The sequence below is a fragment of the Pseudopodoces humilis genome, chromosome 18 (assembly GCF_049639895.1).
Source record: "Pseudopodoces humilis isolate 2021_Gansu_Grassland_sample_001 chromosome 18, ASM4963989v1, whole genome shotgun sequence".
NCBI lineage: Eukaryota > Metazoa > Chordata > Aves > Passeriformes > Paridae > Pseudopodoces > Pseudopodoces humilis.
The window spans coordinates 18,007,690-18,025,336 of record NC_142217.1 but is presented as its reverse complement, the minus strand read 5'-3'; the positions used below and the strand labels follow the sequence as shown (position 1 = coordinate 18,025,336).

General features: G+C 37.6%; 1 protein-coding gene across 3 annotated transcripts in view; it reads right to left on the bottom strand.

Annotated features, from left to right (window-relative positions):
* Window positions 1–17,576, bottom strand: part of PDPK1 (3-phosphoinositide dependent protein kinase 1) — a 31,157-nt gene extending 13,581 nt beyond the window's left edge. Inside the window, exons 1-5 of one of the 3 annotated variants that reach the window (XM_014252459.2) lie at window positions 17,429–17,576; window positions 6,977–7,246; window positions 3,454–3,496; window positions 3,127–3,264; window positions 1,947–2,091 (exon numbers count right to left, since the gene is read on the bottom strand). In XM_014252459.2, the coding sequence (XP_014107934.1) occupies window positions 1,947–2,091; window positions 3,127–3,264; window positions 3,454–3,496; window positions 6,977–7,189 (539 nt within the window). In that variant the 5' untranslated portion in view covers window positions 7,190–7,246; window positions 17,429–17,576. Of the gene's footprint in view, window positions 1–1,946; window positions 2,092–3,126; window positions 3,265–3,453; window positions 3,497–6,976; window positions 7,247–17,163; window positions 17,348–17,428 lie in introns of those variants that run through there. The other 2 variants (XM_005523115.3, XM_014252460.2) reach the window with 2 other exon arrangements.
* Between the last annotated feature and the right edge of the window lie 71 nt (window positions 17,577–17,647).

Below are 17,647 nucleotides of genomic sequence, written 5' to 3'. Positions count from 1 at the left end.
CTCAGTGGAAAACTCCAGTTAGTTAAACACTGGCAAACCCAGCCCCAGCTAAATGTCCTGACCAGGTAAGAACCGTTTATCACCTCCATGCATAATCTGCATTTTAAATGCGTGCCTACCATTTGCATAGATACTGCCTCTGACTCTGAATAAAACCAGGCTTCACAGTATCAAAAACACAACAGTACAGAGCAGTACAGAGTTAGATGTCAATAGGTGCATTAGAAACAACTTAAGAGCATTCAGTTACACTGATATGATATGCCTTTGCATCAAGTTTCCTTAGCTGATCCAAAAAAAACCTACATACTTCCCTTCTAAGCAGAAGCTTTGAATGCTTTCCTAAAGAAATCTAGGAACATGGGAGTTGTTTTGTTTGACTGGTAAGAACAAAACAGTAAAAACTGAAAACTATTTCTGTCAATCACTGTGCAGCATTATTTTCTTCAGATTAAAGCCCGCTACTATGGAAGAGTATGAGTTGTACAGTTCAAAGTCTGGAAACTAGCACAGAGAGCAACAAGCCATAAAAATCCTGTTGATTTTCCTTTGCCTGTCCTACGAGAGAAGTAGAAAGTACAGGAATGGAAGGGACCCTTCTAACAGTTCTGCGTAGGGTTTTATTAAGATATGTATGTAAGTAGATATATTGTGCTCTATCCACACTTATATATACTGTTTATATAATATATTGTATACCTACATTAACACTGGATTATGGATCTATAGATACATATCTAGATACAGAGAGATATCTGTAATAAATTTTCCAGGGTAGCTTGACATCTTAAAGTGGTTCTATCCTATGTCCTATTTCTTCAGGCAGCAAAACATCCCAAGAGTTTTCAGGCATTGCTAGAGCTGTGTCCTCCTAAACTTCATACTAAGTTCTGTAATTGCACAATTTCACTGTTTTCTTTTGAGCTCCTCATTAGGTCCTTCATATAGAAACAAATATAAAGCAGCTCTTCTCCAATATAAGGTTCACAATACAGGCTTAGTAACACTAACAATCATTCTGCATTCATTTTATAAGCATTCTCTCAACCTAAACACACGAACTGTAAAACCAAAGTGAAACTGGGAACTCTTGAACTTCCCCCCCCACCACCTCCGTAGAAAATCTTATGCTTTCAGTACTCTCCACATCCATCCCCCCTTTAGATTCTAATTCAAATTGTTTCACAGAATCTTGTATTTAAAAGGAAAAACTGTTTTTGTAATAACTGAAAGAAATAATGCTATCAGAATTGTAATCAGTCAGCTTTTTGCCAAACAGCATCTAGTGTCCCATAACAACTGCTTGGTAACCTAGACACAATAGATTTCTTCCCCAAAAAGAAGTTCTGCAGTTCCAATGCCTAGCACTTAAAGCTTTATTTAATAAACATGAATGACAAAACATGATTATCCAAACAATATATTACATCAAGAACAACTTTGAAAGTACCACTCAAAACTTTACTGATTTCACCACTTACCTAATTATTGTGCAGCTTTGTGGAAATTTTTCACTCAATAAAAACTGATATAGATTAATTCTATTTGATTATATAGTAAACATTAAGCCAAACACAAAAAGAATTCTAGTTACTTTTGCTACAGGACAGCACAGGAAAAAAAGCAAACAAAAAAGTCAGTTTCTGGTTTTCAGGCCAACTGATGAAGCTTGAAACACAAGCTTTTGGTAATGTTAACTCCAGGCCAGGTTTTCTTATTTTTTCCTGTTCCAACAGTTGGTATAACAGTGATTGGCTCTACTCCTCAGGTTCGCTATGTTTAGCTACTTATGTTAACTGTGCTAAAGGTGATCAAATGCAATTTGTGCTCTCTTTAGCTTTCCACAAAATCCACCTTTGCTTTTAACTTCAGGAAGAACATTTCTAGAAAAAAAAAAAAACACTTCTTACATGATCAACTGCATGTCCGTCTCAACTTTGTATTACCTGTGAATTATTCCTTTGCCATGCAAATACTCCAGGGCTGATACAATTTCAGCAGTATAAAACCTTGTACAGGTCTCATCAAATGAGCCAATTTTGCGTATATACTTTAGCAGCTCCCCGTTTTTGGCATAGCTAAGTCCAAAATCTGAATGTAACTTAGTTAAGGTTTATCTCTAAGCCACTCTAAAACAAAAATCTCCACGTCTTATTCCAAAGAGAAGAATACTGCTAAAAATACATGAACAACAGGGAAGAAGTTGGTTAATTTGAGACTTAAAAAGCAACGCCAAATAATTTCTTAAATATATTAACAACCTAGGACATGGGTCCAGATTTCTTAGCATAGCAAAAACTACATAAAGGGTTACCTTTGTAGTTTTTCCAGAGTGACCTAAATAATTAATTTAAATGACATACATAACTGCCCTCAAAGCGAGTTATTTACAGTAATAACTGATAGAAGTTAAAATAGACTGATCTAAACCTTTATGCTTGGCACAGCCAATTCCAAGCAGAAGGTTTAAGAGGAAGTTCACATAATTAATATTTTCTTCACAAGGTTAAAAAAAAAAAAAGAAAAAAGATAAAAGCCAACTGCTAATCAATGAGCTTCCAGGATGAAACTGCACTTTGCAATTACTGCTAGAGAGAGCTGGGGAAGCAGTAGTCTAAACAGAGGATCCAGATTATTCTCTAAGTACCTTCATCTTTACAAAAAAAAAAGTAATAAAGTAATAATAGCTCTAATTAAAGAAATTAAACTAGCATGAAACAAAGCTGGCTATCCTACTTCAAATGCAGAAATTATTGTGTTCTACTGCAGATAGATAGATACACACACACAAATATATACATCATGAATAAAACACTTATAAAACTCTTCCCATACATCCTCCCAATTTAGAATTTTTAAATTATTTCAAACTTGGACTGTTACAAGCCACCCTTCAATAGACACTTTGTTTAATTGCTCCCCCATCCCATAAGACACCTACTCTTTTCTTTGAAAGGACCCACTGATTTGATCTGCTTAATTTCTGTTAAAAGCATGACTACAAAAATTGCATCACATACATTAGGATATTCTAAACACCTCAAGTTATTTCCATCATTTCTGTTAGGAAAGGAACTTGTTACTCTTAAGAAAGTGTTACAGCGAGTTTTAATATGCAAAGGATACATAGCTTTTCATCATCCTGAAAGGTGAAGTAGAGTTTCACAAAAAAAGGGTGATCCAGACGAGACATTACATCTCTCTCTCGTGTCACATATGGTACTTTGTTTTCTTTTATGATATGACGTTTTTCTAGAATTTTAACTTAATGAAAAAAGAGAGAGTAAAAATGCAAGAGGTACAAGTAAATGAAGCCCATCTTGTTTTGGAGTTTTTTGGTTACATATAATTAACATGAAACCACTAATTCTGTTACTTCAACAGGTGTTTTGTAACTGGACTACATTGATAACATATTTTCAAAAAGTTCACGTTAAAGGAGTCAATACTTACTGGCATATTCTCTAGAACTTGCCAATTCACGAGCCAAGACAACCTGTTGCCAGAGGAAAGAAAACATATTGAAACTGTCCACTAAACACATACACTAATATTGATTTTCCAGTAGATATTTGAACACAGCAAAATATTTAAGCATATGTTCTGGCTTCAGCAAGACTTCTGCAAAAACTCAGTTCAGTAGACCAATGTTTGTTTTGCCGAAAGACACATGTAAGAGTGTAATACTGAATTATTTTTTTACAGGAAAATTCTAAAGATTGTAATGTAAGTCAAAGTAAACTGCCAAATTTTCCTAACAAGGGGAACAAAAAGCAAGAAGTACACTGAGGAATATTCATAAAAATAATTGTCACAGTATTTCCCTTAATGCAGATGGCAAAGACTGAAAGATAAACTTTATCTGAGTGAGCAAAAGTAAGAAGTGAGACAGAACTTTCAACTATTTACAATTTGTTAAGAAAAAGATTTAAATAAGAGGAACAAAATATTTCCAACTAGTAGAAGCAAGGGATGAAATTTCAGGCAAGCAGGTTTAGATTTTTAAAGAGAAAAGCTTTTTGGAAGAATTAAAGGCTCATTTTCAAGAAAGAACTTTATAGAAGGCAATTTTAGAGACAATCTGAAAAGTTCTCTTGCATGAGAAAGAATAACCTTGTAACAATAGATAAGCAGTTTTCTATTTTTCTCATTTTAAGTTTATACCATTTCAACAGCTTGCTAAAATCTTAACTTTATACTATTTCTTTTAATCACTTCACCAGGCTTGATTCGAATCCCTTGCAAAATCAGTTATAACAAGAGTACTCCAAAATATTACTACACACAGCTGATGCTAAATGTTAGGTATTTAGGAAATCCAAATAAGGCTTTTTTTCAGATGAAAGAAGTGCATGCAGTTACACTCTTTAGTACCAGAAAATTGACCTCAATTCAGTAGTAATAGGCACCCTTAATTTTTTTAAAATTTCATCTCCTAAAAACACATTGAAGTTTACAGTATTTGAAAATGAAATTAAAATTTCTATTAAAAATGTTAAAAACCAGTCTGTTAACATCTGCATCTCTACATAAAGGATTTTTGAGATCCTTCTGTTTACACACATAACACTAAATTGTGTTGATGTGCAGTTGAATGACAATGTTATTAACTTTTCTAGTATTTGTAGCTAGGTTTCATCAACCATATCTACCATGAAATCTTCTGAAAGGAGGCCAGTTTAAAAGGTAGCTATTAAATAAGACCCCACATACACAGAGACCATACTCAGATGGCAGAAGGGATCAGCTGACATAGACGAAAATATATCTTGGCAAATTAAGCTTAAGGCTGACTCTCTTCCAGTCCAATTTCTTACCATTGTATTTCACAGGCATTATCCACAGTAGACATGCACAGGAGAAAAAAAAAAAAAAAAAAAAAAAAAAACCAAAAAAACCCACTCAGAGGCACATGTTAATATTAATACAACATCTCTTATGAGGGACCTGAATCTTATCCACCCTATGGGAAGAAGTAATATCACTAAGGAATGCAAGTTCTGTAGAAAGAAATTAGACATTAGCTGGATAGCTTAAAAAAAAAAAAAAGCTGTAAAACTAACAGAAAAACAAAAGCATTCACAGAACATGTAAATGTGTAAGTTGTAAATTCAGACAACAGCAATGCAAGAAAAGTAGTTGAACATCCCAAATTGAAGGGAAGGGAGATAGGCAGAGAACCCTTAGAGGCTACAAAGTAGAAATAACTGCCAACATACCTGGATACATCACGACTAAGCCCCACTCTAAACTTGAACAAATACTTCAAGGCTGCTAGATTAAATCTGCATTTAAGAACTGGTTTTGGTCAGACAATCATACTTCCTTAGAGCTCCTGTTTTTAAGAAAGGCCTCATTTATAGGTGGTGACAAAACAAAGGTGGAATATATATGTACCTGCCATACAGAAGGAGGTGAGCTACACAACATGCCTCCTCAATCATGAGAATTACAATTTTTCCACCACATAACAGATATCATTCTGAAAGAAGCTTGAAGCTGTCTACAAAGCAAGTAGATGTTCATTAATTTAAAAGAGCAGAACAAAAGTAGAAGGGCCTGCATTCGTGTGTTTGTTTATATCAAGCATGGGCCCAAGAAGTTGCAGCTGCAGAAGATCCCACGAGATTGGAGAGTGCTCTGAAGAAAAACCGTGAAGCCGCATCATGTGTAACTCTGTTGAATTTAAAATGCAGCCCTGGAACCAGGTAAGAGTTTGTGGTAGCTTAACACAAGTCAAAGAAAATGGAACATATTAATTACGACCTTGAACAAAATATTTTTTTAATCTGAAGCTGTCATTGGATATAGGTAATATGAAGACCCCTGCTGCTTGCGATAAACACTTTTCAGTTAACATATTGGTGAGGATCTTAGGGAGTACAGTCAGATCTCTGAGTCTACAACCATGTTTAATATGAACAAATCATATGCTTTTTAACAACATGTTTTGAGAACAACATAAAGATACATGCCCCATAGATTGAATGCTCTGAAGTTGATACTTCGGAGGGCTGTGCTGGAGTCCAGGGAGACAGGTAGCAGAGTGCTGGACAAAAGTTTATTCAGAGTCTGATCTAAGCCCTATGTATTTCTCTACTAAATAGAACATAGCATTAACTTTCAGAGACCAAAAGCAGAAATGAAAAGTGTATTACTGAAGCAAACCGTCCTAGTATACCCAAACCACAACTCTCTTGGAGATTCTTTAGGGAAACCTGCAAGTTATGCAAATTACTCTTGATGGATACTAGAGGCCTGCATCCTAAACACGGCAGTAAGCTGTACTGTAAGAACTAGAAAACCCCAACATTCAGTGACCTACAACCAAAATAATATGAAAAAGATAAGGAAATATTATTGTCTTACAACTGGGAAACTACTGAACCATCAAATGAAAGTATTAATTGCTTCATGGATTCATTAAGGTAATACTTAAGTAATTTATTTTTGTGCAATGCCATGAATGTGAGAAACAAACCATTTAAGGCTACTGAACACAAACATACTGGCTGTGACTCACTAAGTCCTCAAGGACCAGAGGCTGAGAAAGAATATTGGAGAAGTATCAGTGTTCTTTCTTTCAAAAGCATCTGGCAGTACCTCCTGCCATAGACAGGACATCACATAGGTTTTACCACAAGCTGCTAGACCAGTTCCAATCCTTTATATCAAACTTTTTACATAATCTATTATAGCTATCACACTTAGATCACATTAGAAAGCAATGTTGACTGAATATCCAAGCATCAAGTCATTAGGATACAACAGGACTTTTGATCAATTTAAAAGGAGCTTAAAAAAAAAAAACAACTCACCACCCATATTTAATTTTAACAGTTAAGCTTAAATCCGCTATGCCCTATTAATTTACTCTTCAAGCTGTTCTCTCCACATTTCAATCTCATCAATCTTACACAACAAATTTTGAAGTTTATCTAAGGTATCTGTCACTTCTTATAAAAAGTGAAGTTACCGTTGAAAAAGATCCTTCACCCAGAATTTTCCCAAATTTGAAGTCATCAGGTCGTTTCTTTCGAGGCTGTGGAGGCTGCTGTCCCGTATGTTGCTGCAAGGAGTTTGAATTAGATCTTGATTCAGGTGCCGTTCCCTCCATGTTAGATCCCTGTCTGCTGCCACAAGTGGAAATGACAGATGGAGTGCTGGAATCTGCTTGGTTCCTCACCATTGAAGGGGATGAACAGGAGCATAAAACCACGCTTGACTGGATTGGAACAGCATCATACTGAAAAGAGAAATTTAACTATTATTCCCACACCTGACATAATTACCATGCACAACTTCACTTTATTTCCATACAAGTATCATAAAAAATCTTCTTTGAAAGGGTTATCATTAAAAATCTCTTTAGGAGGGAATATAAGAATTTATTTTGGAAATGGCAGCTTCAGTATGATAAGTAACTATTTAGGTCATGCTGTCATATAGCCATAGGTCAGAGGTCTGAACACTTTAATTCAAGAATGCTTTTTTTTAAGCTCAAAAAAAAAATGCTCCTAACACCAAGTCATCAAATTTCCTAGTATCTTCTATGAGTAACATCACCTTAAATTTCTAGTCATACAATGAACACCTGTATTTACCAGTAACATTAGTTCAGAAATCCAAGTTGCAATGAACTCCAAATGAACACATGAAAACTTTAATGGAGACAAAGGACACATTCTTAATTTTTTACTTGGAATTTCGCTTTCTCTGGTAGTATTTCTCTTTAGTACACATTGGGAAAGGACAAGAAGAAAAGAGATAACATAAAAAAGGCAGATCAGCAGGAGGGTTTAATAATCAGCAACACCTAAAACTTCTTTTGAAGAATGCTCAGTTCATGACCTTTTAAAACCAGGGAGTGCACTACTTAAATTTTCCGTATGGCCACATAAAGACAACTCAACTGCAAAACAAAAAGAACAGATATAGCCCAGAAAACAGCAAATACAAGAAGACACACTCCTAAAACTGATTAATGTAATATACAAAGCAAATTATCATTTGTTACCCATTTATCAATTTCCCCCAAGTAAGAGCAAGGAACCTTGTCAGTCAAGGACTGCTTCTGATGTTTTACCTGAAACTAGCCAGAAAATACAAATAAATAGGAGAGCTCTGCTAAACTACTGCTCACAAAAAAAAAACCCAAAACCAAACCAAACCAAAACAACAACAAAACCAACAAACCAACAACCAAAAAAACTCCAAAAAACCCCAAGGAATAGGAAACTGAGGAAATATTTAAGAAAGTTAACACCATAGCTGAACATTTTCTTAAAATCTCAGTATTCTAACATACACCCAGCAGAATAAACTATGACTTAATGAAAATCACCTGATCTCAAACCAGACATATTGTACAACCATGTCAGAGAGTCTGTAACATACATCATGTTACCAAATTAAAAATTACTTCTCACAAAAATGATTTTTTTTACCTCATGAATTACAATTTGAAACAGTTTTCTGCATTTTTGTCAGAAACCACCTTAGAAGGGAATTGGACTGGCATTCACTCTTGCACATGGTCTTGAGGAACCTAGCTCCCAAATAAGCAGCAACTCCTCACTTGGTTGTGCTCTGTGCAATAGAGAAAAGCTGCCCTTATTTACTGCTAAAATTTATACTATTATTATGCATAGACACATTAAAATGCATATGCTGTAGGTCACAGTTCCTTTTATTCCATACATATATATATATACACACGTTAGCTGACACCTTCTGCAGACTAACGATTGTCCACAGCATTTTCATATCCCAGATGAATCACCTCTCCTTCAGACAGCTACTCAAACAGCACTGTGTCTGAAGATACACACTAGCTAGAATTAAAAACAGATTATACCTTTCCTGCAGCAAGACTGACAGAAGCACAAGTGCTCAGCAACTGAAGTGATGCCAGTATAAAATCCATCCCATTAAATGAAATACAGTAAATAAAACACACATACACACAGACTTATTATTTGGATCTAAATGATGAACTGGCTCCAGTCACAAATGAGGTTTTACAGGTAAATAAAGCAGAAGCACTGCGAGGTGGGGGGAATGAGATTCTGCAGCTAGCAAGATCACCTTAAGAAAGCAAATAAGCAAGAAAAAAAACCACCACATGATGAAAAAACATCAGAGAGCACTGTGAGAAAGAAGGGGAAAAGGTGCTGGATGCACTGTGTTTCACTACACAGAAGCTGAAACTAAGTCACAGTGAATATCAAGCACAGAAAAATCCTCAGGGAAGAGACAGGAGTAAAGAACTTTGTAGGAAGAGAAGATTATTTTCAGCCAGGATATAACACCAATTAGTCCCCTGACTTTCTCAAAGGAAAGTCAAGATTAGCAACAAGGAGGACAGAGGAACACGCAATAGATTTAAAAGGATCAGTTACCTAAGAAATTACAGAACTATGCTACTAGGTCTGCTAAGCTGCACCTCAATGTTTATAGAAAAAGGTAATTCCTACACTCGCCCTTCCACACTCCACATATTCTCCCTTAGTATTTTGTCCTGTATTATTTACCTTCATAGTTTTATTTTGAAAGGGTCCAAAAAACATGTTTGCAGAAACCATATATGTCTACGTACCGGTTTTCAAATATGCCAGAGATAAATACAGGCTACCTTATCAGATCTAACCCTGTACCATCACTCTTTTGTAAAAATCAGACTTAAGATCCTTCTTCTGCCAGATAGAGACATTTTTTTAGTGAGACAGGAAGTCAGTTACAGAAATTTATAATGTTCTAAACTACATCTGCAATTCTCAGAAGTTTGAGGATGCTCTCCTTCTAGCAATTATCAACATTTCTCAGCTGGCAAGCCAGCAAAAACACATATCCTCACATAGTAACAACACTTCCCTATTGCATGTCATGTATCACCATGGACCATTCTAATAACCACTGATCTAGTAATTCTATCTCTTTAAAAATTAATCTCTAACATTACTTTCCCAAAACCTTAAGGACTCTCCTTTTCATTTACTTTCATATAGAAGTAGTTTCATTCTTAGTGCAACATACCTGAGTTTGAAAACCTTTCAAGGAGGAAAATAACAAATCTGCTGAATGTTTGTGGCATTATAGATCAATAGTAATTTCAAAATCTTCAAGTAGTTTTCACTAAATAACTAGAAACAGTATTCCTTCTATTTATACATTAACTAAGCACTAACACTGCTCTTTTCCCCACTTGCCTGCAAATAGTAGAAATAAACTTTAAGTAAACTGGAATCAATGCAAAAAGCCCACTATACAGCACCACGTTTTTCCCCTTCCTCCCCACCACCTAAAAGGACTCGTACCTTTTCCCTTAGCAATTCAGCATTTTGACGAATGCACTCACTACAATTGTTAATATATGCATCAAACGCATACCACACTTCTCTAAAGCAACTACAACCACAGCAACTGCATCTCCACTGGTTTTTTCCCCACCACAAAATCTGCAACACTACTTTGCCGAGACCTTTCTAACAATACTGAGAACAGCAAAAAATACTTCTAGAGACTGAGTTTCTAAAACTTCCAGTATCCTTTACTTCTGTACTAACTGACAGGATGCTGAGCACTGAATATGACTGAGAATATCTTTGCTATTTCTGAATTTCTATTAGCAAGATCTTTTACAAAGAAGATCAGTACGAACAGGGTCCTGACCTCTCAGCTGTCTGTTAACACTGAGTCTGACTGCTGACTATTACAGAATCTCAAGCTGCATTAAGACATAGGGCAGACATGATGAAAAAACCTCTTCCATCTAACTACTTAGAAGGCTAATTTATTTTGGAAGTAGACCTTGGTAACAGAAAGTATTTTTTATACAAAGCAACATGACCTTTAAACCTTAATTGGTACTTTATTTTTTATTATAAATGATGCTAATGATACTATAAACTAGAAGATTGGCACAACCCAAGATTCTGCTAATGGCAGTTTAAGTTAAGACAGGTTTGGTCTGAGCTGTTTTGTAAACTGTTTTGACCTTGCCACGTAAGCCAAAAGTTCTGAAACTGAAATTTGTTTTGTATTGCTTACGATTGAAACATTGACAGCCTGGAGTTTTGATGTGAAAAAATTAAAAGCTAAGCAGTTATATTTAATATATTCTTTTCATAGCACACTGGTGCTTCAGAGGGTTGTTTCCTACTTCTTTCCCTAAATGCCAAACTACCACAAAGATGCACCAACTGCATGTGACACAGACCTCGTTTCTGAAAGAGAGCATCAGAAGGGATAAAGGGATAATTAACAGATACTACACACAGCTTTTCCACTGGCCTCCTACCCCCTCGTACCCCACTAAAATCCCATTAAAATGTTAACTTTCTCTATGTTCTCAAGTATCTAGCTGCAACAATCTCCAGTTCAAAGGTTACTGTGTAACTACACCCTGGGAGTTCCAGCGTATTCCAAAAGAAAAAAGCAAACGATCAGGTCAGATACTTAGATCGACCCAAATACACGTCCTCAAACTATGCCTCATATTACCTGAATGAGAATGCAGGCAAAAGCATTCAAGAAACTTAAGATACAAACCCACTGATTCAGAGAAACAAAATCCAACTGAAGGCCTCATGTTTCAGTGCAGAGAGTACAGTACAGTTTGTACCAATAAATACCAATACCATACAGGAGCTGTTTGCAGGAAGTGTAATGGTTATTGTGTGATCCCTATCAATATTTAACAGCAGTTTTCCTTTCATAAATTCTGTCTGCTGCTGCACCAGAGTGAAGCACCCTGAATGAAGACAACACAGAGCAATAATAGATGGTGTGCTTTCATGAACTGCAGTAAGCATAAATTCTCAGACCTTATATGCTCATGTCTATTTATGCTCTGGATGTCTGTCTAAAAATGGATTGTCAGACCTTCTGCTAAGTGACCAACAGCATCTTTTTTCTATTAACCAATTGTACATGTATCTGTATAGAGAGAAACAATACATTGATTAATCAAACTCCATTGCATTCCAGTTTCTCTTTATATAAGCTTTATATATTCACTTTGAATATGCTTAGAAATTTGTCAGATAAACTCAAGAATTTAACAATACATCTAACTACCAACATTATTACTGCCTTTAAGTAATTAAAATACTTGCCTAAAGGGAAAAAACATTCATTAGAAAAGGTGACTAGATGCTATCAGACTGTCTTTTGACTGTAACATAAAATCAAGCATGAAGTGAATGGGACAAAATTCACAGTAAACCAAGCCTCAGAAGTACTTTGAATGCATCACACAGCTTTAAGTTAATTGTTCACCCACTTAACAGGTTAACTTTGACACTAAAATACATATAGACATATTAAAACATCAAAATAATTGCAAGGTTTTTAAAGATGTACTCTGCTCACACTTTCAGCTTGACAGAAGTTCAACATGATTTCTAAGAGCAAAAACTTCTCTCAGAAAAAAAAAACAAACCAAGAACACTTATTAAAAAGTATACTAGGTTGCAAAAATATTTTCCCATAACAACAGGACACTCTTTTTCTATAGAGTTCTTGGAAGACAAGAGTAAGCCATTTCCTTCAAGCTGCAGCAAACAAACCCCACTCCATGTATTAGTAATTTGTAGGTATTTAAAAAGCATTAACATCAAACATTCTTGTGTGGTAGTGGTTCTCATTTATGTTGCATAGAGGTGCATCAGCACTCTCTCACACCTCATCATCAAACGGTATGCAAAAGATTACTGTAGAGAACTTAAAATTTAGCACACAAGCCAACAAACTACCTGTTTAACACCACATATCTTGAAGAAACTGACCTTTGCAGTCAGCAAACCAGTCTGAAGCCAATTTGTCAAAATCTATACTTTGATCAAGATTCATAAATGGTTACCAACTACTACATTTAAATGAACATATTAAAATCTCATAGTTCAATTATAAAAGCTATTTTAACACAAATTTGTTTTTCAAGAGAATCTGAAGTCATACATCTATCTGGGGTGAAATTTTTTGATCTCAGAAGTTGCCACATAAAAATGTTTCTAATTCCAAAACCAGGTAGGGATTCAAGCTAATGAAAGAATTTATAAGAACCTGCATATCAGCCAGTTATTCTCTAACCTCCTCTACTGTTAGCAAAACACTTAAGTTCCACTCATCTTCAGATAGACAATTTAAGGCCTCCTTCCACTGCCCAGTGCTTCAAAACAAATCAGAAACAGGAAACCATTCAAATCTCCAAGAACATAAAGTCAGCCTATGGCCCAAATAGCCATAATGTAAACAAGCCATTGAGAATTCATTTAACATAAACAGATCTAGGCTAGCTCACAAGAAGACAAAAACCATCTGTGATCGCGACAGTCTGGATCCCAGGCCACACCACCATCTACCTCACAAGGCACACTGCTAATCAGGTGCTGCACAGCATAGATGGGGGCTCAGGCTAGCAAACACAAAAGGCTATGCCAGGCTCCTTGCTAGCAGCTATAGAAGGCAAAGAGAACAGCTTGGAGTGAAGAACAGAGAAGCAGACACACCAAGGTGGCAATATGTAGATGGAGTGTGTGTACAAAGGATTCATGGCACAGTCAAGACCTGTAAATTCCTGCAGGACTAATAAAGAACCAAACACTGAATTTAGTATTTTTTCAGAATGCACTAAGCAAGCTAATCCTTGCAATTTTTCACCATAAGGAATTGCAATATTTGCAAGTGAAGCATTTAGAGCTTGTATTTTAAAGCAGAAATCAATTATCAAGTTCAGTATGTACTCACACAGCAAACCACTTATTTCCTACAGCAATTTTGAGTAGAATTCATATGGGATGAAAAATAAGGTTCTAGACCAAATAGCTAGCTTTGTGCATTTTCTCTTCAGTCTTTCCAGATACTTTAGACCGCAGTAAGTTTCCATAAGCTTACCTGCAAATAAGATGTCAGAAAGGGAAGTGGGAAGGAAGGAAAATCTGCTTCTTCCCCTTTTTTTATTCTTTATTATATATATATTATATATATATAATCTAACTTGGCCACTTGCAAAGAAAGTTTTTTTCCATTTGAAATACCAGAAACAATAATTCCTGGGCATCATACATATTCTTTGGAAAGCTCCAATATGAGGAACTTGGAAAAGGATTTATCTTTCAAAAATAGTGTTTTCCAAATTAAGGTCACTCACATATTTTCTGAATGCCATAAAAGTGCTAGTTCTATAGCTTTTCCAGACAAAGACATTTATATATATAAATACAAGTTTACTGTCAAAAACAGGTATTACTAAAGTATTTCACATATTCATAGACCAAATTTATTACTTTGCCAGTTTACTACATTTATCAGTCTAAAAAAGCGATTTTACTCCTGGTTTCATGCCTTCTGTACAAAAAATTCCTCCAAGTACTTCAGTAGTCAGCATCCCTTTCCAAGTTTTTCCAGCAATGCTGCTTTCCAACTGATCTGCTTTTGCAAAGTGCAATGAGCCTGAGCCTGCAAGGTATCTTACAACATCCAGCTACAGTAATCTGCTTGTAGAGTTTCAAGAGCTAAATGAAACAGACTTTACTTCTGGCACTGTAATAGATCAATAACCTGAAGAAAAATTTGTTGTAAAAAAAAGTCTACCCACACAGTGGAATCATTGTTTACTAGAACATCACTAACATACTCAGATTATTCTGTGGATCATGTAGTTTCCACTAGCCCTTAGAATGTTTAATGTTAGAAATATGAATGCATATAAAACTGCTCCTCTTAAAACTTCTGACTTTTCCACCTTTGAGCACCTTTTCAGCATCCATGTCTTCTACTATTTTTTATTCCTGCAGCCTGCTCTTCTAAGGGATTTACTGAAAACTTATCCTAGTCAAAAGCCTACACATGAGTGATAAAGACTAGTCATGGCTTTATGTTGAAAACCAAGGAGAAGAGAACATTAAATAGATAGGTTTGAAGGGTTTTCCCTCTATATCTATCTGGAAGTTGCACACCTACAAATAAATACAAACAGAACTCTTAACACAGGGTAATACAATTCTTAACATAGAGAGAAAACTTACTTCTTGTAAGCTCTGAAAGCTCAGTTCTTTGAAAAGTGTAGTTCATATTACTTCCACTGGGGGAATAAAAAGAAGCTAGCAATTTCATCCTGCCAGATCCATAACTACACTATGCTTTATCAGGTCAGAAACACTGGTAGAATCTAGTAATTGCTAGTGCAGCTAAATATTCCAGTGAAGATGTTGCTGCAAATGAAGACGTTAATCACCATACTTCCAAACTCCTCATTTTGAAAGGAAGGGTTAGGGTTTGAGACCCAGTATACTCACAAATAGTATTAACAGCAAATAACAAAGATCACACTGGCATCTGCAACTAAAGCTGCACTAAAATAGCTTCCTTCTTTGAAGTACAACTCCCTCCTTATGTCACATCTTTAGAAAATAATGGAACATTTTTAGGAATTGTTCCTGTATACAAAAATACAGATATTAACTGTTTTGGAAGAAAATTGCTAGAATATATTAATATTCTTAATTAATATTAAAATATCTTGCAAAGCTGTGTTCTATTCACACCTCCCCTCCCTAATCCCATCTTAAGCATTTACAATTCAATAATCACAGAACTCATTATGTCATTAACTCCATCATGTAAACATTAACAGTAACTTGCTCAGTCTCAGAAACACTGGATTTCCTATATTTTATACCATCTGAATTACAAAAAGGTTAGTTGAATCAGACCACCTCTATCCGGTACTGCCTGTCAGTATACTCACCTTACCAGGAAAATATTAAATAGAATGGAAAAGAAGGAATTAAAAAGAATTATCCTGACAAAATAACCTAATTTTTACCAAAATGTTCATCAGCTGTGCTCTTAATTTTCCCCCTCTCTGCATGTTTTTCCTATGGGAAAGAACCTAAACTGTATATAGAAAAGGAACAGAAATGCAAGTATTTTTGAGAAAAAACCCTGAAAAAGATGAGCAATAAGCAAGAGCAGAAACACAAAGCGAAGCATACCCCTCTGTTTAAGAGTCCAAGTAAACAGAAGTCATCTCTGATGCTAAGAAGCAGTTTTATAGAGCTGTATCAATTAGCAAGAAAGCAAAACTAATTCCTTTAATAATCAAAAATCGGCTTATCTCATTCTCCTTGTTGCAGCATTTTACGTGCTCTGTAGAGCTATTCACACAATACTTCTCATCTTCAGTCAATAAATAAGAATCTTTGTAACACCCTGATGAAAAAAATCACCGAGTATGAAGAGGAGAGCGCACTGAAACAGGATGTCAAGAATCAACATGGCTGTGCCATTCGCCACAGAAAACCCTCCTTAGTCAACTCCAGCTGATGAAAAGGTTTTAAGTGCTGTAGATTGAAACTTGGCAACTTGCTACTGACAGAACACAAGAGCCAAAAGCACAGCAGCTTGCACACAAGGATAAGGAAGATATCCGTGCCAGATAGTTTTGCCAACGTGAGTGAAAGCTGGTGATTATTTTTCTTTTCATAAGGGAATGTCTACACTAACTGAACTGTGTAACTTACAGCACAAATGAAGATTTACCATTATGTCTGTACACCAGCTACAACTTCATCTTCTAGATATATCAGTGCACACATAACGAGTTTACACTGTCAGACTAACGTAAACAACTGCGTTTGAAACGGCGTCCTACTGTGTCCCTCACGATCTTCCTCACGCGTTTGTTCCTACTACAAAAGAAAGCGATTACAGAGTGACAGGTAGCTCCTACAGGGCAACAATGCCTGTTCTCCCGGTGGGATACGGCCCGGCATAGCCACGCCAACGCCCCGCACCCGGAACCGAAAACGAAGGTCCGCGGAAGGCCGCGGTGCGGCCCCTTCAACATCGGCCTCATCTCCTCCCGCGAACGGGCCACGCTAGGCGGAGAACGGGGCCTTCCCGCGAGGCCCGCAGCGACCCAGGAGCGGGGGGCGGAAGAAGAACTGCGAGCAGCAGAGACAAGACCGGTCCTACGGACGGCAGCGCCCGTTCACCCGCCCTGTTCGAGCGGGGGCAGGAGATGGGGCGAAAGCCCACCGCGATCCCGCCGCCGCCAGAGCGCTGGACACGGGCAGCCACCTCTCACGGGCCGGCCCTGGCGCCCGGGCCTACTTACTCCCCCAGCACCCAGAGGGCTGCGGCCCCGGGCGGACTCACCACGGGGCTGGTGGTGCTGGTCACGGCCCGCCTGGCCCGCGGGCCGCCCCCCGCGCCCGGACTCACCAGGGGGCTGCCGGTGCTGGCCATGGCCCGCCCGGACCGGGGCCGCTCCCCACCCGTTCCGCGCCAGGCGCTCGGCCCAGCCTAAGCCAATGGGGCACCCGCGTCCCCCGCCCCTGACGTCACCACAACAATCCCCCCCGTCGCAGGCAGGACTTCCGCACCCTGCGCTCGCTCATTGGCGGTGGTAACTGTTACTCACACTCGGGTCGGGCCAGAGGGGCCCCCGTCAGCCTCAGCGCCCGAGCCGAGGCGAGGATGCGTAGTGGTGGGCTGACGCCCCCAGGAAGTCGCGTAGTAAGGGCGGAAGAGGGCGGGGCCGCAGGGCAGCACTTCCTCCGGACGCTCAGAGCCGGCTCTGTGCCGCGACGGCGGCGTCAGCGGCGGTCGTCAGCTCTGGCACCGCCCGGAGCGCCGCGCT